The following is a 24,840-nucleotide window of genomic DNA, read 5'->3' on the forward strand; positions in this document are numbered from 1 at the left end:
AGAGGAAATGCCATGCAGTATGCTACTAACTAATGGGACACAGGGCTCTCGGGAAGGCTGCCCTGCTGGCAGGAGAGTGGTACGTAGTTCATTTAGGGCAGGGGCCACATCCAGACCCCGGCGTCTCTGCTGGTTGATGTGCTGCATCCTGGCACTCAGTGGCAGAGAGGAGTGTTCAGTGTCAGAGCTGGGTAGGAATTATTCAGATGCTATTAGTCTATATCAACCTTTGCAGAGATGGGTTGGCTTTGGCAAAATTCCCATTTTGAAAAAAAATTGGGAAGAACATTATGGAATTGTCAAAAATGTCCTATTTCAACATTTCTTCTGTGAAAAGTTCTGTTTTCAAACGACTTGTCATTTCACAACACACGTCAATGTACAGTTAGTTTGTATTTCAATTTAAAAAGTCAACGTTGAGACGGAACGGTTTGGAATGATCAAAACGGGTCATTTCGGCTAATCCCAAACGACTTGTTTTTTTCAGATTTTCAGTTCGTGCCAGTTTTTGAGAGTTTTGACAGTTTGTCCTGATTTGAGATTGAAAGTAACACTGAAAGATCAAAACTTTTTGCTGAACAAGATCATTTCCCACCCAGCTCTGTTCACTTGGTTCTCTGTCACGATTCACTAGAATATGGCTTCCAGATGCTAGCTGGTCTCTGACATGAACCTGGACACTCTCCAATTTCCTCATAAAAACCTCCTTCCCTCAGAAAGGGCCTAAGAACCCTCCACTTCCATTAAAATCACTGAGAATGGAGAGCACTTGGTGCCTCAGAAGTTCAGGCATAAATGTTTCAGAGGGAGCATTCGGCATCCCCTAGTTTCTGAGCAATTAACAGTGATCAGGAGTGTGTCTATTACTTTGTTTCTCAGTACACTGCAGATTGCTTTGCTGAGCTGTGGGAGGAGACAGGGGACAAAAAGCCAACAGGAAGATGATAGGAGGACAAATGATCTGCTGTATCTCTGAGCGATTCCTGCTGGCTGCTCCTGCTGCAAAACCTGTTTCTCCTCTGATTTATCTTGCTTACTCTTTCTTCCTTCTCCTTTCTTTTCTCTTCCCAGCTCAAAGTCCCACTGTGGCAGATCCCCTCCAACAAGCCTACGCAGGCATGCAGCACTATGCAGGTCTCAAACTTTGCTTTGCAGTTCTCCCTCTGTCTCTGCCTTGCGCTCTTTCTCTGTTTCTTGGTTTGTTTTTGTTGCCCTGTGGCTTTTAAGTGAAATGACCATGAAAAGAACTGCATGGGGTGGGAGCACTGAGGGAGGAAAAAGGGACACTTAGCAAGATCTTGCAACTGCATGTTTCGGTGAACGTGTCTTCTTACTTGCAACCATGGAGAGCAATGGATTCCCCATCACTTGGCATCTGTAAGTCAAGATGAGATCATTTCTTAAAAGACATACAACCACAAGTTGTTGGGATCAGTGCAAGAATCACTGCGTGAAACTCTCTAGCCTTGATTAGGCAGGAGGTCAGACTAGATCAGTGTTTTTCAAACTGGGAGTCCTAACCCAAAAGGGGGTCGCAAGACTATTGTGGGTGAGGGGGCATTGCGAGAGCAGTGGCAGCTGCTGATAAGGCGCCCAGCTCTGAAGGCAGTGCCGCCACCAGAAGCAGCACAGAAGTAAGGGTGGCATGGTGTGAGGGGACATCACTTTTTTTGGGGGGAAGTCACAGTCTGAAATATTTTCAAAGGAGGTCCCAGCAAAAAAAGTTTGAGAACCCCTAGACTAGATGATAGCAATAATCCTTTCTAGCTTTAGAATCTATGCAGTAAAGGTCCGGAAGCTGAGAATGGAAAAGTCTTGCAAAGACCCCAGAAAAGAGCAGAGGTGAGACCCCAATCTTTCTGCTTGTTCCTGAAGGAGCTCTATCCCCAGCAGTGAAGCCAGGAAATAGTTCTGAGCTCATTTACATGATGTGCTCATTTACATGGCCTTACCCCAGGTTGCTCATTTACATGGCTTTACCCCACGACGCTGACTAATTTAAGGTATTAGTGGGTAGGATGAAAATTTTAGTGCAAATAAGTCTGAGATAATTCAGCAGAGGGAGGCTCACTCGCAGCACAGATATACGTTAAAGGAGTGCTAGGGAGGAGGCAGCCTCAGAGCGTTAGAGAGATGTGGGGTAATGGAGAACCAGTTCAGTATGAATGCTGACTGAGAGTCAGTTGGGCTGAAGATCAGGTCAGTACAGTTCTAGTAGGTAGTCTGCTGAGAGATCACTTGAAAGAAAGCAGAGGTTCTTAATTAGTTTTGCGAAGATTCTGGTTTTATTTGTTGTTGATGCTATCAAAGGCGTTTTTTCCTGAAAGGTTTTTTGGGGTTGGTTTTTTCTTTTATCAGCTTAAATTTTGTACTAGCAGGAAATTTAAAAAAAAACAGATATTCATAGTTGTATTGTGTTCAAAATATGAGGACTGTAGGAAATGGGAATCTAACAGACTGAGAAATAAAATCATAATGTAAGGTCAGCATGGACTTTCATAATTGAATCAGGGATGGTTGAAAATTTTCCATTGAAACTGTTTTTTGACAGAAAACGGGGGGTTTGACTAGATGGATTCTTTTGCAAAAAATATGTTTTCCACCAAATTTTTTTTTTTTTTTTTTTTTTTTTTTTACTGAAAAGCCAAATGCCTGAAAACTGAAATATTTCAGTATGGAAATACTGCTGCAGTGCCTTGTGGGAGTTGTAGTTCAGGCACCTCATGTCTCCATTTTCCTCTGTGGGCCAGTTCCCCTCCCAGACTACATCTCCATGATTTACTGTGGCCAGGAACTCCCATGATGCACCACTTCCACCAAGAGGGATAACCATGGTGCATCATTGATAATATAGTCTGACCAGGGAGTCTGGGATATAGTAGACAATGGGAGCCTGTGGCACTTAACTACAACTCCCATGAGGCACCACAGTGGCATTTCCAAAAACAAATATTTCTGTTTGTTTTTCAGCCAAAATATTCAGATTTTGATTTTTCCATCAGAATTTTCTGTGGGGAAAAAATCTATTTTCTGACCAGCTCTAAATGTAAGAGTTTATTTTTAGGTCTGATGGGATACTGCTAGAGCAGGGGTTGGCAACCTACGGCACGCATGCCAAAGGTGGCACACGAGCTGATTTTGCCTGGCACGTGGCTGCCAGCTGGAGTCCCGGCTGCTGGCCCCACTCAGCCCACTGCCGGCTGAGTGAACAGAACCCCAGGCCGGCAGGAGGCTGAGCGGTGCCATCAGCCGCACCTTAGACCTGCGACAGGCGCACCCCCCGGCTCCCCCGTCACCGCACTTGGGTTCTGTGGCTCCTGGGAGTGTGAGCCGCCGGGGTGTGGGGCCCCGAGCCTGCTGTGATAGGGGTGGCAGTGGCGGCAGCTCATACTCCCGGGAGCCACAGAGCCCAAGCATGGTGAGGGGGGAGCCAGGGGGCGCACGGGGACTTCCACCCACATGCATCTGCTGCAGGAGCCCCCCGGGGGGGCACTGGGCTGCAGCCCAGGCAGGCGCGCCACCCCAGCTCCCCCCTCACTGCGCTTTGGTTCTGCGGCTCCCGGAAGTGTGAGCTGCCACCACCGCTGCCCCTCCCACATCTTCCACCCCCTCACCTCCCCCCGCTGCCTCAGCACTCTGCGGGGGAGGGGCTGGCAGGCAGGCAGGGTTTGCCTGAAAAACCTCACCCTCTGAGCAGGATTTGAGGAAAGGTCTGCTGGGAAAGGTTTAACTGAGTTACTGTTAGTAGCAGTAGAAGTAGTGTAGTAGCACCTAAAGGCTGAGATTGGAACTCTACTGTGCTAGGCACTGTGCAGACGCATAGTAAGAGACAGTTGCTGCCCCAGACAGCTTGCACTCTGACCAGACAAGACAGGCGTGGAAAGTATTCTTATTCCCATTTTATAGTTGGGAACTGAGCACAGAAATTTAAGTGATTTGTCCAAGGCCACAGGGAGAGTCTGTGGTGGCAGAGTTGGAAAGTGGACCCAGATATCCAGAATTCCAGTCCAGTACTTGAAGCACACAACCATCCTGCCTTTCTGCTGACTCACTACTACAGCTGGCTTGTTACCACACACAGACACAAAGGAAAAAGACAGACCTCTCTAGTCAGATTGGATATAAGGTGTGGCCTAAGTAACTCCCAGCGAAGAATCCTGGGAGCTGCCAAGATGGCTTGGGTTGGCTTTTGTATTTCTCTTGGAATTCTGTTTGTGAATAAAACCAAATCCTAGAAAGGGGCTACATTCTGAATCAATACAGTGTGAGAAACCTGAGTGCAGAAGGCAGGGAAGCCAGTTCTCCCTCACACATACTTCTCAACTCTCCAATTTAATTTAATTTTTAAAAATTTCCTCTCTGTTAATGTTGATCATCACCAGTGGAATCATTTTTCCCTGGGGTTTGGGATGGGGGAGAATTAATAGGTTATAGACATGCACTGGTTAAAACGGAATCCTTCCGAACCTACTGTAGTTACATACCCCTGCAGGCTACAAACCCGAGGTGAGACAGCATCTGGCATACCATATGCAGGTCTGGTTTCTGCTCTCTTACAATAGAAACTGAGAAGATATACATTCAAACATGGGAAACCAAAGTGACACAGAGACGTGAGAATTCCATCAGCAGGCAAAGAATAAAGAAGTCATGTTTATTTATTTAGCCTAACAAAACTGTCCTTGAGGGAGGACATGATGATGCTGTATAAATACTGAGGACCAGATCCTCAGCAGATGTAAATCAGGGTAACTTCAGTGATTTCTGTGGAGCTGCCCTGATTTACATCAGCCTACCATCTGGCCCTGATAGAGCAATAATAAAGTGAGAGAAGGAAAATGGTTATTTACATTGAAATGAAGTGATGGGTTTTATCTTAGTTATACTGGAGTAAATCTGGAGTAACTTGAGCTCAAAATAGGAATCAGATCCTGCAGGCCAAATTCATCCCTAGTATTTCTCCATTTACTTCAAATGAGTTCATAGCAAGGATGAAAATACACGAAAGTAAGCACAAGTCTTCTCATTAGTGTTGGCTGCTTCCCAGATTCCTCCTTAAGCTTTGCTTAGCTCACACTCTTGGCCCCCACTCACTGGAAGGCCACTCCTACCTCCCTAATGTCTAGGAAGGGTAAGGAAATACCTGCCTCAGCGTATCCCACCCAACACTTTCCTGCAGGACCCTCACCTGTGTCCAGCCTGCTACAGGGAGTCATGTGGCTAGAAAGTTTGCACAATACACTGAAAAGAGACCCTTTGAATGTCTGCAAGCTGTGGGTTTTGATTCCTTTTGTTGCCTTATAATGAACATGTTTGGAATTACCCCTCACTCTAGACAATTCACATGTGCTATTCAGAGCTTCCTCAGAAGCTGAAATAGTAGCTGGCACCCTTTTCATTCTGGAAAAATAATGCTGTAAACAAAGTTCTTCTCTCGGGTATTTCATCCAGTTAATTAAGTGTTTCTCTACCAGTACAGAAAAATCCATATTTACGTTAAAAGCATGCTGTCTAAAACACACTGCAGCACTGAGCCAGCGTCTCTGCGCAGGTTTCAGAGTGGTAGCCATGTTAGTCTGTATCGGCAAAAACAACAAGGAGTCCTTGTGGCAGTGTTTGCAGCTCGGCAGAGCACCACTCGTGGGACTGAGCGCAGAAGCTTGTCCATTGCACATATGTACTGTATCTGAAAGGTGAAATACCATCTAGCTCTCCCATGTTCATTGCTACTGTTCTCTGTTCTACAGTAGCATCTACAGGCACCAGCTGGGATTGGGCCCCGTTGTGCTAGGTGCTGTACGTACACATAGCAAGAGACAGCACCATCCCTAAGGAGCTTGGATTCTAAATAGACAAGACAGACAAAGGATAGGAGGGAAACAGAGGTACAGGGAAGGGAAATGACTTGTCCAAGGTCATATAGCAGGTCAGTGGCAGAGCGAGGAATACAACCCAAATTTGCCTTACACCAGTGTTCAGGTAGATCAGGTTGCTCCCTCTGTTTATGTTATTTAGCATGTGCAGAGTCATACCACATGTCTCATCATAGGTGAACAGGTTGTATATAGGTTCACACTCTGACACGTATGGGCCAGATTCTGATCTCTCTGAAACAGAGGTAAATCAGGAGTCAGTGGGGCTACACTGTTGTTAACCTGGCTTAAGAGCAGAGTCAGGCACCACGAGAAGCAGGAGGCATGGACATGAACTGGGGTGCCTGGAGCAATGCCGACTGACAGATGATACAACTTCAGCAGAAGCGTCCACAGATCAGCTGAGCACTGAACACAAAAAGAGTGCGGGACTTGCTGTGCAGTGACAATGGACAAAGCTCAGAGATTTCAGAGCTTCAATGTGGATAAATCCCCACAAGTTCTGAGGCTGTCTGTGCTGCCTCCAAATGGTCACAAGGATCTGCAGAATGGACCATAAATCTCATAAGAACAGGATTTTACAGTAGATTTAAAGTTCTTCCTGCTTCTCATCCAACCAGGAATACCAGCAGGACAGCTTGTTTCACTGTACTCAAATGCTTCTGCTTCCCAGCCAGACTGGGCCTCAGATGGGCAGAAGCATTGGGAAAAAGTGGTTGAAAGTTAACCCAACATTTTCATGCTGGGTTTGGTTGGAGTTGGGGGTGGCCTGACCAGGAGTTGGTTTGGTATCTGCCCTGGTGCTCAGATCAGATATGGAGATGACTACAATAATGTTCAGTATAGCACTGGGAGAAGAAAGGAGCAGAGTGTGCAGGAAGGAATGAGATAGTGTTCCTCCTTAGCGTGAAAAGGAAGCTCCCGTCTGTCTGGAAAGAATTTGGACACTATGCATTGCCAGACAGGATGTTATGGAACAGAACCAAACACCCCAGGCAGAAGCTCCCAGAGAGGAAAGGGGGCCTCCCAGCTGCCCCTGCAAGGAGAGCAAGGGCTGATTCTTGTCCCTGGAAGGGCCTATAAATGGGGGAGCAAACTGCTGCCCTTCCCCTAGTGAAGAGTTGCCATGGCAGAAAGGAGAGGGTGGGGCCGGCAATGTAGTGCTGGGTTTGGGGAGGGAGGAATGGCTGGCCTGTTCCTGTCTTTCTCTAGGAGGGAGAGAGGAGTCCTCAGCCATTCTTAACCTCAGAAATGCTGCTGTTTGATTCCAGCTCTAAGACTGAGCAGAAACCATGTGGGGGACATCTAGGGTGACCAGACAGCAAGTGTGAAAAATCAGGACAATATAAGAAAAAGACCCAAAAATTGGAACTGTCCCTATAAAATTGGGACATCTGGTCACCCTAGGGACACCTAGCCAATCTAACTGACCAACCTGCTACCCAGGGTCAACAATTCCTCCTACTCCTCATTCCTGGTCAATGTCACACTGAGAAAGGGATCTAGTAGATTAGCAGCTGTACTGATGACGAGCAAAAAGTGTCCAGCAAATGCCACTTTCCTGGATTACATCAAGGGACAAAGAGTGAGCCCCTGCCGGGGTGGGTAAATGAATGCCCAGCCCAGCAGCCCCAGCTGAGGGTCATGGTCCTGAGAAGTTCTGTGACTAGAATTGTGTCCACATGCTAATGCGCTCAGTACCCCTCTGCTGGGACACCCGGCCCATTTCCCTTTTATGTACTTCTCATAGGGCTGGTCCAAACAGAGAGGGGATCAGCTGGAAGCAAATTATACGCTATGATCTCTGGCTGAGATCAGTGGGAGAATATGCCCTGTGGTGCTGGGTGGGCTCTGCTCTGCTTCAGGTGGGATGTAAAACCCAAGAATGATTCTCCTTGCAGTCCTCCAGGGTGTGCAGAACCCTAGTGCTCTGTGGGAGCTTTCATTCCCATGGACACAATCGTTTCCTTTCCTCCCCAGCCCATCCCTTTCCACCCCTTTTCCATGTCATAAAGTGAAAACTCTTTTGTGAGCTGTATCCTGAATGAGTCCCACACTGTGGATGTCACAGGTGTAGCACTAGGAGCCTCTGGGACAAAACAGAAGCAGCTTTCTGGGAGAGATTAGCAGCGCTACCTGCAGCTTTCAGAGCTGAGTCAGGCAAAAGAAGCTGAAGGGCTCATGAAAACATGGACCCTATGCCTGAGTGTCTCCAAACCGTTCACTGGGGATGCTGTTTGTGCCGTCTCAGAGTGTTAACAGACCAAAGCAGAACAGACCTCTGAAGCTTGACCCTTTTGTTTTTCTGTTGTCCAGCAGCATACCCAGCAGCCTATGCACCAATCAGCCAGGCCTTTCCCCAGCAAGCTCCCATCATTCCACAGCAGCAGAGAGAAGGTAAGGGGGGGGGGACATTCGGGAGGGGACAAGCTGAATGATGAATTCATTGATGTGGGTCATTCGCTGGGTCTACGGCAAATCTGGGGTTGAGGAGCAACATCTGTTGGTCAATAAAGTAGTGTGGAGGGTGAGAGAAAAAGAGAGCCCATTAAAAAGAAAAGATAAGTGAATGCTGTTAGACTTTGCTGCTTCAAAGACCATAAAAGGTCTCAGAAGAAAAGATTTCCAGGCCAGGAGATAAATAAGCAGGCCCAGTACTTTGAAAGGAAATATCCAGGCAGGTCTATTTTCTCAGGTTGAGGTAAGTGATTGAAGTCCATGCTACCAGAGAGGCTTAATAGAAATCAGCTGTATCCCAGAAGAAGAATTACTGGTAGCATGTGTGTGTATATGCTAGGTATTTTCATGTAATCCCAGAGATTGATGGTTAGATGATGTTTAGATGAGTGGAAAGGATGGATGAGAAGATAAGTGATAGGTGATGTACAAATAGATAAATTGGGAAATTGAGACATGCCAGGAATGGTGGGTGAAAAAATTAAAAGAAAAAGATGGGAGGAAACATATCTGGAGAGGTGGAGTGGGGTGATGGACAGAGTAATGGGCATACACAGGGACTTGAATGAACTGGTGAAAGGAAGTGGCTGAATTGCCAAATGAACATTTAGATATATTGCTGAATGGGCAAACAGTTACATGAAAAGACCTAGAGATGTAGGGAGAAATGTGTGGCCGTAGATGGATGGCTGGATATGTGAACACAGGGCTTAGCAAAGCAATTCTGGGCCTATGGGTGAATGGAGTAACAGGTCGCTGGACACATTTAGAAAGAGATGGGTGGGTAGATTGAAAGAATGCACTAGTAATTACTAGAGAGATGACTCAGTGGCTGAAGATGCTCATTGCAATACCAGCTCAAACACAGTACACTGCACAAGTCTGAGAAAGACGAGGAAGGCACGTGTGGCCTCTTTGCTAATGGGCGGCTGTTCTTTGTGTGTGCATGTGTGTTATCCCAGGTCCCGAAGGATGTAACCTGTTTATTTATCACCTGCCCCAGGAGTTTGGAGATGCAGAGCTCATGCAGATGTTTTTGCCTTTTGGCAATGTCATCTCTGCCAAAGTCTTTGTTGATCGTGCCACGAACCAAAGTAAATGCTTTGGTAAGTACCAGAGAACCTGTTCTCATCTTTCCTTCGAGGAGTTTTGCAGCATTGGCTCCTTTGGATAGTTGGGTCTCCTGTTGCATTTCACACGAAAGAGCATTTTGATGCATAGTGATGCTATGCTTCATTAAGAAGCCAATTAAGTCAATCAGTGGCCAGGTTTACCAGCAAATCTGAGCTATTTGGGAAACACATGGGACATTTCTTCAGTCCCACTCCAGTTACACACAAAGCAATCCGCATATGAACACTTTCTTCCTGAACTGATGGCAGACTAGACCCTGCATCGCCTCTGCAGTCACATAATTATTGGTATGTCCAATCTGTTACATAAATAAACTGGAACCGTGTCTGAAAGGACTGACCACTCAAGGAATCAACAACACTCCTGGGTTGGCTTCTGAAGGAAGTGGCACAGAATGGTACTCCGTACTCCAGGGTGTGAGATGGTATGTTAGCGCATTCCATTTGGACAGGAGGTTACCTGGTTAGGGAGGTTGCTTGCACAGGTCTCACTGTGTTCCAGAGGCTGAGATGTTCTCTTTAGAAATGGATAAAAGTTGATTTCTGCAACATGAAATATACCCAAATCCCCAGGGTTTTGTGGCAAGGTTCCAGCGAAGTGAAACTGGTGGAATATTATGTCCGGCAGGGCTGGCTTCAGCGTTTTTGCCTCCCCAATCGGCAAAAAAAAAAAAAAAAAGCCGCGGTCGGCAGCACTTCAGCCGCAGCTCTAACTGCCACCGCTTCATTCTTCAGCAGCAATTCAGCGGCAAGTCCTTCCCTTGGAAAGGGACTGAGGGACCTGCTGCCAAATTGCCACCAAAGAGCCGGGTGTGCCACCCTTCTCCATTGACTGCCCCAAGCACCTGCTTGCTGCGCTGGTGCCTGGAGCTGGCCCTGATGTCCGGGGTTTCCTTCCTTTCATTCATAAGAACATAAGTAGGGCCATACTGGGTCAGACCAAAGGTCCATCTCACCCAGTATCCTGTCTTCTGATAGCGGCCAATGCCAGGTGCCCCAGAGGGAATGAACAGAACAGATAATCATCAAGTGATTCATCCCCTGTCACCCATTCCCAGCTTCTGGCAAACAGAGGCCAGGGACACCATTCCTGCCCATCCTGACTATTTTCCATTGGTGGACCTATCCTCCATGAATTTATCTAGTTCTTTCTTAAACCCTGTTATAGTCTTGGCCTTCATAACATCCTCTGGCAAGGAGTTCCACAGGTTGACTGTGCATTGTGTGAAAAAATACTTCCTTTTGTTTGTTTTAAACCTGCTGTCTATTAGTTTCATTTGGTGACCTTTAGTTCTTGTGTTATGAGAAGGAATAAATAACACTTCCTTATTTATTTTTGCCACACCAGTCATGATTTTATAGACCTGTATCATATCTCCCTCCACCACCCCTTAGTCATCTCTTTTCTAAGCTGAAAAGTCCCAGTCTTATTAATCTGTATATGGAAGCCATTCCATACCCCTAATCATTTTTGTTGCCCTTTTCTGAACCTTTTCCAATTCCAATATATATATTTTTGAGATGGGGCCACCACATCTGCACACAGTATTCAAGATGTGGGGATAGCGTGGATTTATATAGAGGCAACATGATATTTTCTGTCCTATTATCTATCTCTCTCTTAATTATTCCCAGCATTCTGTTACCTTTTTTTTGACTGCCACTGCACATTGAGTGGATGTTTTCAGAGAACTATCCACAATGACTCCAAGATCTCTTTCTTGAGTGGTAACAGCTAATTTAGATCCCATCATTTTATATGTATAGTTGGGATTATGCTTTCCAATGTGCATTACTTTGCATTTATCAACATTAAATTTGAACTGGGTGCCCAGTCACCCAGTTTTGAGAGATCCTTTTGTAGCTCTTTGCAGTCTGCCTGGATCTTAACTATCTTTAGTAATTTTGTATCATCTGCAAATTTGCCACCTCGCTGTTTACCCCTTTTTCTAAATCATTTATGAATATGTTGAATAGTACTGGGCCCAGAACAGACCCCTGGGGGACACCACTATTTACCTCTCTCCATTCTGAAAACTGGCCATTTATTCCTCCCTTTCGTTTCCTATCTTTTAACCAGTTACCAGTCCATGAGAAGATCTTCCCTCTTATCCCATGACTTCTTACTTTGCTTAAGAGCCTTTGGTGAGGGACCTTGTCAAAGGCTTTCTGAAAATCTAAGTACACTATAATCAATTGGATCCCCCTTGTCCACATGCTTGTTGACCCCCTCAAAAGAATTCTAGTAGATTGGTGAGGCATGATTTCTCTTTACAAAAACCATGTTGACTCTTCCCCAACAAATGATGTTCATCTGTGTTTCTGACTATTTTGTTCTTTACTAGTACTGAAGTCAGGCTTGCCAACCTGTAATTGTCGGGATCACCTCTGGAGCCCTTTTTTAAAAATTGACGTCACATTAGCTATCCTCCAGTCATTTGGAACAGAAGCTGATTTAAATGATAGGTTACAGACTACAGTTAGTACTTCTGAATTTCACATTTGAGTTCCTTCAGCACTCTTGGGCAAATACCATCTGGTCCTGGTGGTTATTACTTTTTAGTTTATCAGTTTTTTCCAAAACCTCCTCTAATGACAACTCAGTCTGAGACAGTTCCTCAGATTTGTCACCTAAAAAGAATGGCTCAGGTTTGGGAATCTCCCTCACATCCTCAGCCATGAAGACCAGTGCAAAGATTTCATTTAGTTTAACCGCAATGGATTTATCATCCTTGAGTGCTCCTTTAGCACCTTGGTTATCCAGTGGCCCCACTGGTTGTTTAGCAGGCTTCTTGCTTCTGATGTACTTAAAAAAATAATAATAATAATTGTGCTATTACTTTGAGTCTTTGGCTAGCTGTTCTTCAAATTCTTTTTTGGCCTTCCTAGTTATATTTTTACAGTTCATTTGCCAGAGTTTATGCTCCTTTCTATTTTCCTCACTAGGATTTAACTTCCACTTTTTAAAGGATGCCTTTTTGTCCCTCACTGCTGCTTTTACTTTGTTGTTTAACCACGGTGACACTTTTTTGTTCTCTTACTATGTTTTTTTCATTTGGGATATACATTTAAATTCAGTCTCTATTATGGTGTCTTTAAAAAGTTTCCATGCAGCTTGCAGGGATTTCACTTTTGGTGCTGTACCTTTTAATTTCTGTTTAACTAACTTCCTCATTTTTGTGTAGTTCCCCTTTCTGAAATTAAATGCTACAGTGTTGGGCTGCTGTGGTGTTTTCCCCGCCACAGGGATGTTACGGTTAATTATATTATGGTTAAGGCTCCGTGTTTGTCACAGAGGTCATGGAACCCACGGATTCTGTGACTTTCCATAATCTCCATGACTTCTGCAGTGGCCCGTGTGGTTGGCCCAGGAGCTGCTCAGGCAGCTCAGGCAGCCGCTGGACCAGTCACACCGGCTGCTGCTGGGGCAGTCTTGGGCCCCATCACCCCCCAGCAGCAGGAGTTTGGGTGGTGGGGGGCTCAAGGCTGAGGATTAGGATGCGGGGCAGTGCTTATTGGGGTGGGGCTCCCTGGAAGGGTGACAACAACTCCCCAGCCCACAGACACCTCCCCCGCAACTCCCATTGGCCACAGTTCCCAACCAATGGGAAGGTGCCCTGAGTGCTGGGGGGGGCGGCCCCAGGGGCACCGTGGGTAGTCAGGGGATGGGGCGCTTGGGACAGAGCAGAGGTAGCACGTGAAGCTAGGAGCTGGAGGTCACCGCTTCCCAGGAGCCGGGTAGGGAACCTGCCCCAGGCCCACCAACCCTCCTTCCCACCCAGCAGCTGTGATGCCTCCTACCCAGGCCACAACCTCCCCATGAACATCCATGGCACCCTTGGGCCTGGCCCCACCCCCACCCCCTGGGACACAGCCAAGCACCTACGGTGCCTCCAGAGCTGCTTACCCCTCTCCCCCCAAGTTTTAGTCAGGTATATAGTAAAAGTCATGAACAGGTCACGGACTGTGAATTTGTGTTTATTGCCTGTGACCTGTCCTTGACTTTTACTAAAAATACCCATGACTAAAACATATCCTTACTTATAGTCATGATTACCAAGTGTTCCAGCTACCTTCACCAGACCCTGTGCTCCACTTAGGACTAAATGAAGAATTGCCTCTCCTCTTGTCGGTTCCAGGCCTAGTTGCTCCAAGAATGTCATTTAAGATGTCGATCGCATCCTGACTTGACATGTACCCAGTCAATATGAGGATAGTTGAAATCCTTCATTATAATTGAGTTTTTTGTTTTTATAGCCTCTCTAATCTCCCTGAGCATTTCACAGTCACTATTGCCATCCTGGTCAGGTGGTTGGTAATATATCCCTACTGCTATAGTCTTAATTTTAGAGCATGGAATTTATCCATAGAGATTCAGTGGTACAGTTTGATTCATGTAAGATTTTTACTTCATTTGACTCTGTGCTTTCTTTCACGTGTAGTGCCACTCCCCCACAGCTCCGCAGCATAGCCTGTTCTGTCTTTCCGATATATTTTGTATCCTGGTATTACTGTGTCCCATTGATTATCCTCATTCCACCAAGTTTCTGGGATGCCTATTATATCAATATCCTCATTTAATATGAGGCACTCTAGTTCATCCATCTTATTATTTAGACTTCTAGCATTTGTAACTGAATGGGACTCTTTTTCATTTGATTGTTTCTCATCAGATCCTACCTGTATTTTATCATCTTCCATCCTCTCCTCCTAACTAGGACATAGTGAATCTCCATTAATAGATCTTCCCTTAAAGGATGTCTCTGTCCAAATCACATGCTCCTGCGTACATGTCGGCTTTCCACCTCTTCCCTCCCCCTCACCATCTCCAGTTTCCAAGAAAACAACATGGTGCCTGGACTTTGTAGACTTTATAGACCTTGGCCTGAAGAAAATGACAAACAAAATCACTTCTCTTTAAGGTCTCAATGCACTGCTTGTGTAGGTACCAGGACTTGAGAGGGATGTCATGCATTAGCCTTCTAGTCAATGGCCAGCCCTGAAAAGAGTTGTATAGAGCAAGACACTGCAGTTCCTGTCAGTCAGTGAGGCAGCCTGATGCCTCAGCACAGTTTGTTGAGGTTGTGACAAGCAGTGGTGGCTAAGGCAATTGGAGTGCAGTGCATACCTCCATCCAGGTAAGACAAGGAGGACTGATACTATGGTGATGGGCTTCCTAGAGGAGAGTGGATGGATGATTGGTAGATATTCCCCAAGTCAGCTGGGATGAGCCAGGTAGCACTTAGGCTTCATCATGGCTAGATACTACCTCTAGGAGTACAGAGTCATCCCAGAGAATAACTATTTTTCCTGTCCTTTGCTCTGACGTAGGCCTCATGGTCACTAAGTCCTGGACCAGGTGTGGCTTCCTTGGTGGGCAGAAAAATATATTAATTAGGGAGAAAAGATGTTTTCAGGTGAAATGTCACAAGCTTTCCCAACCCTGCAGAGGTGGGACAAAGACACACTTGTGCCCAGAGGGTGTGTGAAGACATTTACACAGCCCTCTTTATGTATAGAGGATGGAAGTACCCTGAGGTCAGCTCCCTAACCAAGTCTTTATCTCATGCCAGGACCTGCTCAGGCAGCAGGTGTAACATAATGATCAGTTTAATGTTGCATAGTCACTGTTCTGTGTACAAAGAATGTTATAAAAGGGGCCAGCAGTCTAGTGTCCAAAATCAGTTAAAAATAGAAAGCAGTCATGGCAGAAAGTCTGTCTGATTTCACTTTCCACTAACTAGAACAGACCCCTACAAACATGTCCATATATACCTTGGGCCAGCTCTTCAGCTGGCCAGCAGAAGTGTGGTTTCATTGAGGTCCATGGAGCTAGAACAATTTACGCTAGCTGAAGCTCAAGCCCAGTTATTTCATGGCTATTGAAGGCCCGAACAAACCCATGCAGCCAAAAAATCAAAAGGCCTGTATTCACGTGAGCAAACTCAGCACACGGGACTGGTCCAGGCAGAGAGACAGGTTGGTCCAGTGGCTAGGGTACTAGCACAGTACTCAAATGACTCTGTGACCTTGGGCATGTCACTTAGTCTGTGACTCAGTGCTCCCTCTGTGAAATGGAAATGATAGTTCTTACCTATCTCGCAAGGTGTTGTAAGGCTAAGTAGATGAAAAAATTCAAGGCACCCCTATGGTCATGGGGGCCACATAGGTTTAATCAAAGTATGGATGAATAACATCAAATGAACTTAGGGTAGGTGTTTGTCATACCAGCTTGCACTAGGAAGCCCCAGTGAAAAGGGAAGAGGTCGTGGAAATGGAGTAAGTAGTGAGAGGCTGGGAATCTTTTAGCTGCCCAGGCATCTCAGCATTTCACTCTGCAGCTCTCCTGGAGGTTTGTTCATGTGTGGCCAACCCATTCCCCCACCCACTCCTGCTCAGCACTCAGCTCACAGACAAAAGAAGGTGGCAGGAGTCATGGCTTGTTTTGAAATCTTGTACTCCTGGGAGTAACAACAAAATCCCTGCCTGGCACATGCTGCTACCCCAGTGGGAGGAGTGCTACCCCAGTGGGAGACAGTGTCACAGACAAAGCAGTTAGACTCCTCAAACCCACAGGTTTGATTCCCTTCCCCCAGACTCAACTCATCCCATCAGTTTTCTGAGGCTGAAAAATTGAGTACTGGCCTATGGCTAGTGACCTTAAAACTCAAGGTCTTCTGTGTGTGTACTAAAGATCCCCTGGCCCTTTCCTTAAGATGAGAGGTGTGCCCATGTCCCCTGTCCTCTCTGGCTATGCTGTGCCCCGGAGATTGCTGTACATTGGGCTGTCAAGCATTTTGGAAAGCTGTGGGTTGCGAAATACAGGAGATTTTATTGTGATGCATGGGATCAGCTGTCTTTGCTTTCAACATTGACACACCTGAACCAAGTAAACTACAGTGTGTTCACCTTACAGTTACTGCTTCAGGCCAGTTATTAGGCACAGACACATCATGTCTATAGGCTGCCTCGGGTGGGGTTTTACTACTCTTGGAATAATCCTGGGAATGGGGTTAGGAATATATGCTTTTATATAAGCTATCGACACACTGGTAAGATGCTTTGCAGCTGGTCTTCCACTCCAAATGTGCTGTGGCAATCCTTTAGCATCCCACTGAAATCAATGGGACACCCTTGGTACAATAGATCATTCAGCAAAGGGAGGTGCATCCTGCCTGAGGAATGTGGCATACTTAGACTGACCTCACACTTGGTAAGGCAGCTCACATCTTTTCATGTATTTATACCTGTTCCTGTATTTTCCACTCCATGCATCTGATGAAGTGGGTTCTAGCCCATGAAAGTTTATGCCCAAATAAATTTGTTAGTCTCTAAGGTGCCACAAGGACTCCTCGATGGTTTTGCTGATACAGACTAACACAGCTACCACTCTGAAACCTGACAACATGTGGCATATCTCATCCAGTACACCAGCAACTATGTGGGCGAAACCATTCGCTAAGCTCTCGAATGAACTCGCACAGGAAAATGATAAGACAATAACACCCTGTCACCTGGGGGTGAACAGTTTTCACACAATGAATCTATGATCGCTCTATATCTGACCTCTCGGTCATCATTTTCAAAGGAAACCTGCACAACACCTTCAAAAGACCAGCCTGGGAGCTTAAATTCATAACACTGCTTGACACTAAAGATTACGGACTGTACAGAGACACTGGAATCATGGGTTATTACAACAAAATCCACTAACAACCCCCACAAACTGACTTTTTCCCCCTCCCTTCTACCCCACTATGACTGCAGGGGTGTTAACAGACTCCTTCACCTTGAATGGTCCCTTGAAATATGGGTTAATCACTTATTCTAAACAATCTGTTCCTTGTGTTGTGCTGTGACTCTCTGAGTACATTCTGTAGACCTGAAGAAGGGCTCTGCGTGGCTCGAAAGCTTGTCTTGGGCCTTGTCTACACTAGCAAGTTTCTGCTCAGTAAAGCAGCTTTCTGCGCTATAACTCCTAAGCTGTACACATTGCCAAGCCAATTAGTGCACAGAAACTGCGGCTTTGCAGCGCTGTAAAAAAACCACCCCAACAAGAAGCATACAGCTTTCTGCGCCGGGGCTACAGCACTGCGGTGCCAGTGTAGACACCGTGGCGATTACAGCGCTGCAATTGGCCTCCGGGAGGTGTCCCACAGTGCCTGTTCTCACCTCTCTGGTCATAGGATTGAACTCCACTGCCCTGCCCTCAGGTGACCAACCATCATCCCCACCCCATACATTCCTTTGCAAATTTGAAAGTCCCCTTCCTGCTTGCTTGGTGATGCATGCAGTGGTCTCAGCACATCTTTCCAGGTGGCCATGCCTGCTTCACACACCAGGCAATCCCCCACTTGGAGCAATGCTGAGCTGCTGGACTTCATCAGCATTTGGGGAGAGGAGGCTGTCCAGTCCCAGCTGCACTCCAGCAGTAGGAATTATGATACCTATGGACAGGTTTCACAATGCATGACAGAAAGGGGCCATGACTGGGACACATTGCAATGTAGGGTAAACATGAAGGAGTTGTAGAACACCTACCACAAGGCACGGGAGGCAAACCACTGCTCTGGTGGTGCACCCATGAGCTGCCAGTTCTATAAAGAGCTCAACGCAATACTCATTGGTGACCTCACCTCCACTGCAAAGATCACTGTGGATACTTTGGTGGCTCGCGTGCCAGTCAAGAGTGGACCGAACCAGAAGGAGGAAATCTTGGATGAAGCTGTGGAGAGGAAGGGGGACCAAGAGGCAGAGGATGACTCGGACATCAGAGATGCATGCAACCAGGAGCTCTTTTCTACCCAGGAGGAAGCTAGCCAGTCACAGCTGTCAGATGTTGGCGAAGTGCAAACACGAGAGTAGGTCCCTGGTAAGTGGATCTGATTTGGGGAATTGCTGAAATGAGTTGTTGGGGGCAGGAGGGTTGTAGAAAGCAGGCTTGTCTCCCACCGCATGCCTCATCTGAGTGTTGGAACAGGCTTTTGATTGACTCCCTCACTTCATGGGAAACTGCCTCAGAGATCTCCAGGAAACTCTTGTGGAGATACTGGGTAATCTGCAGCTACAGGTTCTTCAGCAGAGCTGCATTGTTTCTTTCCCCATTAAGAGTAACTTTGCCATGCCACTGTGCCATCACGAGACGGGGGGGAAGAGATCATTGCTGCACACAGGCGAGCTGCATACGAGCCAGGGTGGAAGCTGCAGTCTTGGAGAGGACCCTCCCTTGATTCCCTGCTCACCCTCAGCAGCGAGATATCTTCCATAATGATCACATGCTGTGGAAAGTGTGGGAACAGGGATGATTATCCGGTCCCCACCTACAGTGCTGGCTCTCCCCAAGAGCCACATGCCCAGTGTACAGCAGAGTCCGGGAAGAGCGATTTACCCTGTCCCAGTGGCTACTCACCATTTTGGGGGTCTTGTGGCTAATGTGTGCTTGCCTGGGGTCAGCCAGTTAGTGACAGGTGTGTGAGTACTGGCTGTGTTTCAAATTACTGAACCAGTGTTCTCTGTGTTGCAAACAATACTGCTTCTGTAAAATGTTGCATTTAAACTTCACAGAGATGATCTTGGGAGCCCAGTCTCCCTCTTTGTTATCGCCGGCTGAATGGCTGCCCTGAATTAGAAAGCAGCCAAGAAGAACTAAGGAGGACTTTCTACATGATGTTATGATGCACTCTGCGGCCAAAAAACAGGAATTGAAGGAGTGGCGGGATAGTGAAAAGAGGGACCGAAAGGAGAACGCAGCACTAGAATGAAGCCATGGAGCGACTCTAACCGTTATGGAGTGCCAAGCGGACACCCTGCAGGCGATACTAGCACTGCAAACTGAGCAGCTCCGTGCCCACCCTCCCCTGCAGCCGCTGTCTCAAAACTCTTTCCCACGCGCCCCCCAGACACCGCCAACACACTCTTATCAACTTCCTGTGTCCAGTCTATACCCGCAGCATTCCAATCCTCCCCCTTCACAGTCCTGCTGAACTACAGTACCCGTTGGCATTGTACTCCAGAGGAGAAGGCTGGATATGATCCCTAGACATACACAAATTTGTAGCTGTCCAAGGACCCCACCTCCTCCTGGAACCTTCCCTTCTCCTGTCTCCCTTACTGCTGATGGGTTGTTTTGTTTGACTCTTTCCTCCGATTGTTGTTTTTTAATAAAAGAATTGTGTTGGTTTGAAAGCAATCTTTATTAATTGAAAGCAAACAGAGCCCTGCAAAGCAACAGACTATCTTAAACCTTCATAGTGCATCATCTGCACCAATCACAATCCTCTCCTAACATTACAAGCACTGCACTCCGAAGCATAGCAACAAATATTAGTGGCTTTCAGCTTCAGATTGCTGCGTCAAGGCATCCCTGATCCTTCTGGCCCTGCACTGCACCCCTCTAATAGCCCTGGTCTCTGGCTCTTCAAACTCAGCCACCAAGCACTAAGCCTCTGCAGTCCAGCCCTGAGTGAAGCTTTCACCCTTCCCTTCACAAATATTATGAAGCGTACAGCATGCAGCTATAAGCATAGGAATATTTTCATTGGCCAGATCCAGCTTCTCATAGAGGCAGCGCCAGCAGGCCTTTAAATGGCCAAAAGCACACTCAACAGTCATTCTGCACTTGCTCAGCCTGTTGTTAAACCACTCCTTGCTGCTGCCAAGTTGCCCCGTGTATGGCTTCATAAGCCATGGCTGAGGGTGGGGGTCTCCCAGGATCACAATGAGCATTTCAACTTCCTCTACAGTGATCTTCTGGTCCAGGAAGGAAGTCCCTGCTTGCAGCTTCCTGAACAGGCCACTGTGCCGAAAGATGCATGCGTCATGCACCCTTCCGGACCAGCCTGCATTAATGTCTGTGAAACGCCCACAGTGATCCACAAGCACCTGGAAAACCATTGAAAAATACCTCTTGTGATTAATGTACTCAGTGGCTAGGTGGTCTGGGGCCAGAATTGGAATATGTATGCTATCTATTGCCCCCTCTGCAGTTAGGGAAGCCCATTTGTGCAAAACCATCTACAATGTCACACACATTGCCCAGCATCATGGTATTTCGGAGCAGAATGTGATTAATGGCCCTGCAGACTTTCGTCAACACGAGTCCAACAGTAGACGATCCCACTCTGAACTGGTTAGCGACCGATCAGTAGCAGTCTGGAATAGCCAGCTTCCACAGTGCAATCATCACGCACTTCTCCAATGGCAGGACAGTTCTCATTCTCATCTCCTTGTGCTGCAGGGCTGGGGTGAGCTCAGCACACAGTCCCATGAATGTGGCTTTCCTCATCCAAAAGTTCTGCAGCCATTGCTCGTCATCCCAGACATGCATGACGATGTGATCCCACCACTCGGTGGTTGTTTCCCAAGCCAAAAAGCATTGTCAGCACCTCCATGAATGCCACAAGCAATCTTGTGTTGTAGCTACTACGCGTGGCGAGATCGATATCGCACTCCTCTTGCCTTTGTAGCTTAAGAAATAACTCCACTGCCACTAGTGATGTGTTGGTCAGAGCGAGCAGCACACTGATCAACAGTTCGGGATCCATTCCTGCAGACAGAAGAGGCAGGACGCACAGTACATAAACCATTGAAAGATGGCGCCAAATGCGGACGGAAGCACAGAGATTGCTGGGATGCAAAGCAATGCATCATGGGGCATTGGGACAGGATCCAGGATGCCTTGTGACCCCCTCTGCCTTCCTACAACTCTTAGCAGCAGAAGAGAAAGAGGTGCTCTGTGGGATAGCTACCTGGAGTGCACCGCTCTGAATACCACTGCAAGTGCCACAAGTGTGAACACACTAGTATGCAGGCAGCTGACAGTATGAACACACAACAGCGGTTTCCCTTCAATGCTCTCTGAGCGGTGCTGTAGCTCCCGATGCTGTAACTCTGCCAGTGTAGACATTCCCTCTCTCTCTAGCAGATGTTGGTCCAATAAAAGATATTACCTCACTCACCTTGTCTCTGTAATATCCTGGGACCAGCATGGCTGCAACTACACTGCATACAATCATGAGCGTGATGCACAGGTAATAGACAATGTTGGGAGGCATTAGTGCCATGCAGTGTAACCTTCACCATCCCTCTAGGGCAGTGTGATCAACAGTGCATTGGAAGAGTGTATTGGAGAGGCAGGACAGCTCCTAGTGGTTAATCTGGGGGTAAAAGTCACCTGTCCCAAGTTGGTTTCCTAGTACAAGGAGTCATGCTGGACACTTGGCTCCTGCTGCTTTGGGTGTGGGAGGCTGGTAGGTATCAAGCAATGTAATAATAGTAGTTGGGAAACATTGTGCAAACATGTATTAATCCTCCATGCATGCTAAGAAGAAAGAGTGGAAATATTATTATCATTGCTACCTCCCTTTTCTCCTCTCCTTTCTGCCACCCCTTCCCCACTCACGCCTCTACACTCACGCACATGCCTGCAAACTCATACACAGGCGAGCACATGCTTGTATTTGGAAGCTGTCACACTACTCTATGCACCCACAGTCCCTTACGCTCCTGCACATTCATGCATCATATTCACAGTCATGCTCCATACACAGATCCACACGCCCACCCTTGCCTACATACTGTCAGTAAAACTTATACATGCCTCAGCTGTGTTGGCTAAAGTTGAACGGGAAACTGGAGGGGAAGGAAGGTGATAATATATAATATACATAATATACAGTCTGGGAGTCTTCCAATTCCACTGTTCCTCCAGAGGGTTTCCAGTTTAGAGTCCCAGCCCAATTCTCACCACAGCTCATCTACAAAGCTCATCCAGATATATTAATTACACACAGTTTCTGGCGAGAACACTAGTAGCAACAATGTCTTCTTGTCTCTCCCTGGCATTTCTAGCACATCAGGTATCTGGAACTGTGCAACTGACTCAGTGATAATGAACCCTTTTATTCTTGGGTTAAAATGTTCAAAGCATGTCTTTTAAGATGTAGCACTGCATTCATTTCAATGTAAGGCTTCCCAGAAGAACTCACTATAACAGCTTGGAATAGTTACACGCTGGAGAAGGTAAGAAAAGTCATTATGGAGCGTGGTGTGTTGGGCTCCCAAATTGCAGCCATGTCGCAATGGGTTGAGTCTCACACTTCCTTGCCAGTGCAGAATTCACTTGTTCTCTTTGTGACTAGAGCTTTAGCATCATGCTGGTTCACCTACTCCACTCCTTACGGTTCTCTCCCAGCCAGGGCCCCAGCAGGAAATTGCATTGCGATAACTGAAAATGCTGTGAGCTCTTTGGGGCAGAGACCATAGTTATGTTCAATGTTTCCACAGCTTCTGGTCTACACCTGAGGCGCCTATGCACTACAGTAATAGATACACCTCTCTGTCTCACATTTTAAACAGCTGCTCTTAAAGAAACAGGTATTTTCTCCAGATGCCATCCTCTGGGGTTCTTGCTCCATCAGAACTTCAGGTCATCATTTGGGCTCATGTTTGTCTAGTGCTTTGAGGAACTCCACTCCCACCCTCATGATCTGGAGCACCTCTAGGGTTTGGCGCCTCAGCACCTCACTACTGGCACCTAGTGCCCTGGCACCTGGGCTTTGTTAATGACCCAGCACCTAGCTTGGTGTTTCACTGCATGTGTAGGTGGTTCCTGCCCGGGCACCAGATACGTGTAGTCTTCGGAGCCCATCTCGGTGGTTCCCTTGACCCTCCTCAGCAGCCACATTGGTGTCTCAGGTAGTATCACGTCAGGCCTCGCCTTTCTCCTCGGCACTCTGACCCCTTCCTGCAGGATTTCCCTTTGAGGCCCTGGAAACGGGCTATTTGCCACTCACCTGAAAAAACAAAACAAGCACCTGAGCTGTTGCTCTTGGCACCAAGCAAAGAGTGCGTTAGCAGGGCACTGCGCCAGCACTGGGCCCCTCCAGGAGACCTCTTAGAATGTAGCCTTGTCATAACATTTCTTCCCAGATCTGGACCTTAGTGTCCAAAATATGGGTGTTAGCATGAAAACCTCCAAGCTTAGTTACCAACTTGGACCTGGTATTGCTGCCACCAGCTAGGAATTATACAGTGCCTAGCTCACTGTGGTCTCCCCAAAACCTTCCCTGGGGGACCCCCAGACTCAGATGCCTTGAGTCTTACAACAAAGGGAAATAAACCATTTCCCTTCCCCCTCCTCCCCTCCAGGTGTTCCCTCCCTGGGTTCCTGGAGAGATATACAGAAGCAAGCTCCGTGAATCTAAACAAAGGGATTCTACCCTCCCTGTTTCAAGTCCTTGAAACACAAGCACCGAGAGAGCTAATCTCTCTTCCCCCTCACCCAGAAGGTATGCAAAGTCAGGCTTAGTAAATCTAACACAAAGAGATTTTCCCCCTGACTTCTTCCTCCCACCAATTCCCTGGTGAGCTGCAGACTCAATTCCCTGGAGTCCCCACTAAAGAAAAACTCCAACAGGTCTTAAAAAGAAAGCTTTATATAAAAAAGAAAGAAAAAGACATAAAATGGTCTTGTATTAAGGTGACAATATACAGGGTCAGTTGCTTAAAGGAAAAAAATGAATAAACAGCCTTATCCAAAAAGAATACACTCCAGCAACTACACACATGTAAATACAAAAAAAACAATATAAACCTATTGTCTTACTATCCTTGTACTTACAACTTGGAAACAGAAGATTAGAAAGCCTGGAGATAGAAAAATCACTCTCAGAGCCGAGAGGGTCAGACCCAAGACAAAGAACAAAGAACTCACACCCAAAACTTCCCTCCACCCAGATTTGAAAAAGTCTTGTTTCCTGATTGGTCCTCTGGTCAGGTGTTTGGTTCCCTGTGTTAACCCTTTACAGGTAAAAGAACATTAACCCTTAGTTATCTGTTTATGACACGCCCCCCAAATCACAGACAGTGGGAAACGTCACTGGCGGTGATTTCTTCCTAGAACTTTTGAATAAACAGATGAATACAACACGTGCACCTTTACGTATACTACTAAGTATGTAAACTACAAGACTTTTACATATGACGGACAATTTTTTAAGCGGTGTATTCTGGGAAACTCTCACGAGAGAGTGCATCAGCTACTTTGTTAGAAGCTCCTGAGATGTGCTGAATTTCAAAATCAAAATCTTGGAGAGCTAAACTCCAACGAAGAAGTTTCTTGTTGTTCCCCTTGGCGGTATAAAGCCACTTTAGCGCAGCATGGTCAATTTGTAGCTGGAACCACCGTCCCCAAACATAGGGGCGTAGCTTTTCCAGGGCGTACACAATGGCGTAGCATTCCTTTTCACTGACTGACCAGTGACTTTCCCTCTCAGACAGTTTCTTGCTGAGAAACACGACAGGATGGAAGTTGTGATCCGTTGCTTCCTGCATGAGAACTGCTCCTATACCACGCTCAGATGCATCTGTGGTTACTA

At 46.7% G+C, this 24,840-nt stretch overlaps 1 protein-coding gene across 12 annotated transcripts in view; it reads left to right on the forward strand.

Moving 5' to 3' along the window:
- CELF6 (CUGBP Elav-like family member 6) overlaps positions 1 to 24,840 on the forward strand; it is a 230,026-nt gene that overhangs the window by 172,722 nt on the left and 32,464 nt on the right. For 10 of the 12 annotated variants that reach the window (XM_050968352.1, XM_050968344.1, XM_050968342.1 and 7 more), the window contains 3 exons: positions 1,072 to 1,134; positions 8,190 to 8,270; positions 9,293 to 9,436. In XM_050968352.1, the coding sequence (XP_050824309.1) occupies positions 1,072 to 1,134; positions 8,190 to 8,270; positions 9,293 to 9,436 (288 nt within the window). The remainder of the gene's footprint in view (positions 1 to 1,071; positions 1,135 to 8,189; positions 8,271 to 9,292; positions 9,437 to 24,840) is intronic. The other 2 variants (XM_050968340.1, XM_050968343.1) reach the window with 2 other exon arrangements.

The sequence above is a fragment of the Gopherus flavomarginatus genome, chromosome 9 (assembly GCF_025201925.1).
Source record: "Gopherus flavomarginatus isolate rGopFla2 chromosome 9, rGopFla2.mat.asm, whole genome shotgun sequence".
Classification (NCBI taxonomy): Eukaryota; Metazoa; Chordata; order Testudines; family Testudinidae; genus Gopherus; species Gopherus flavomarginatus.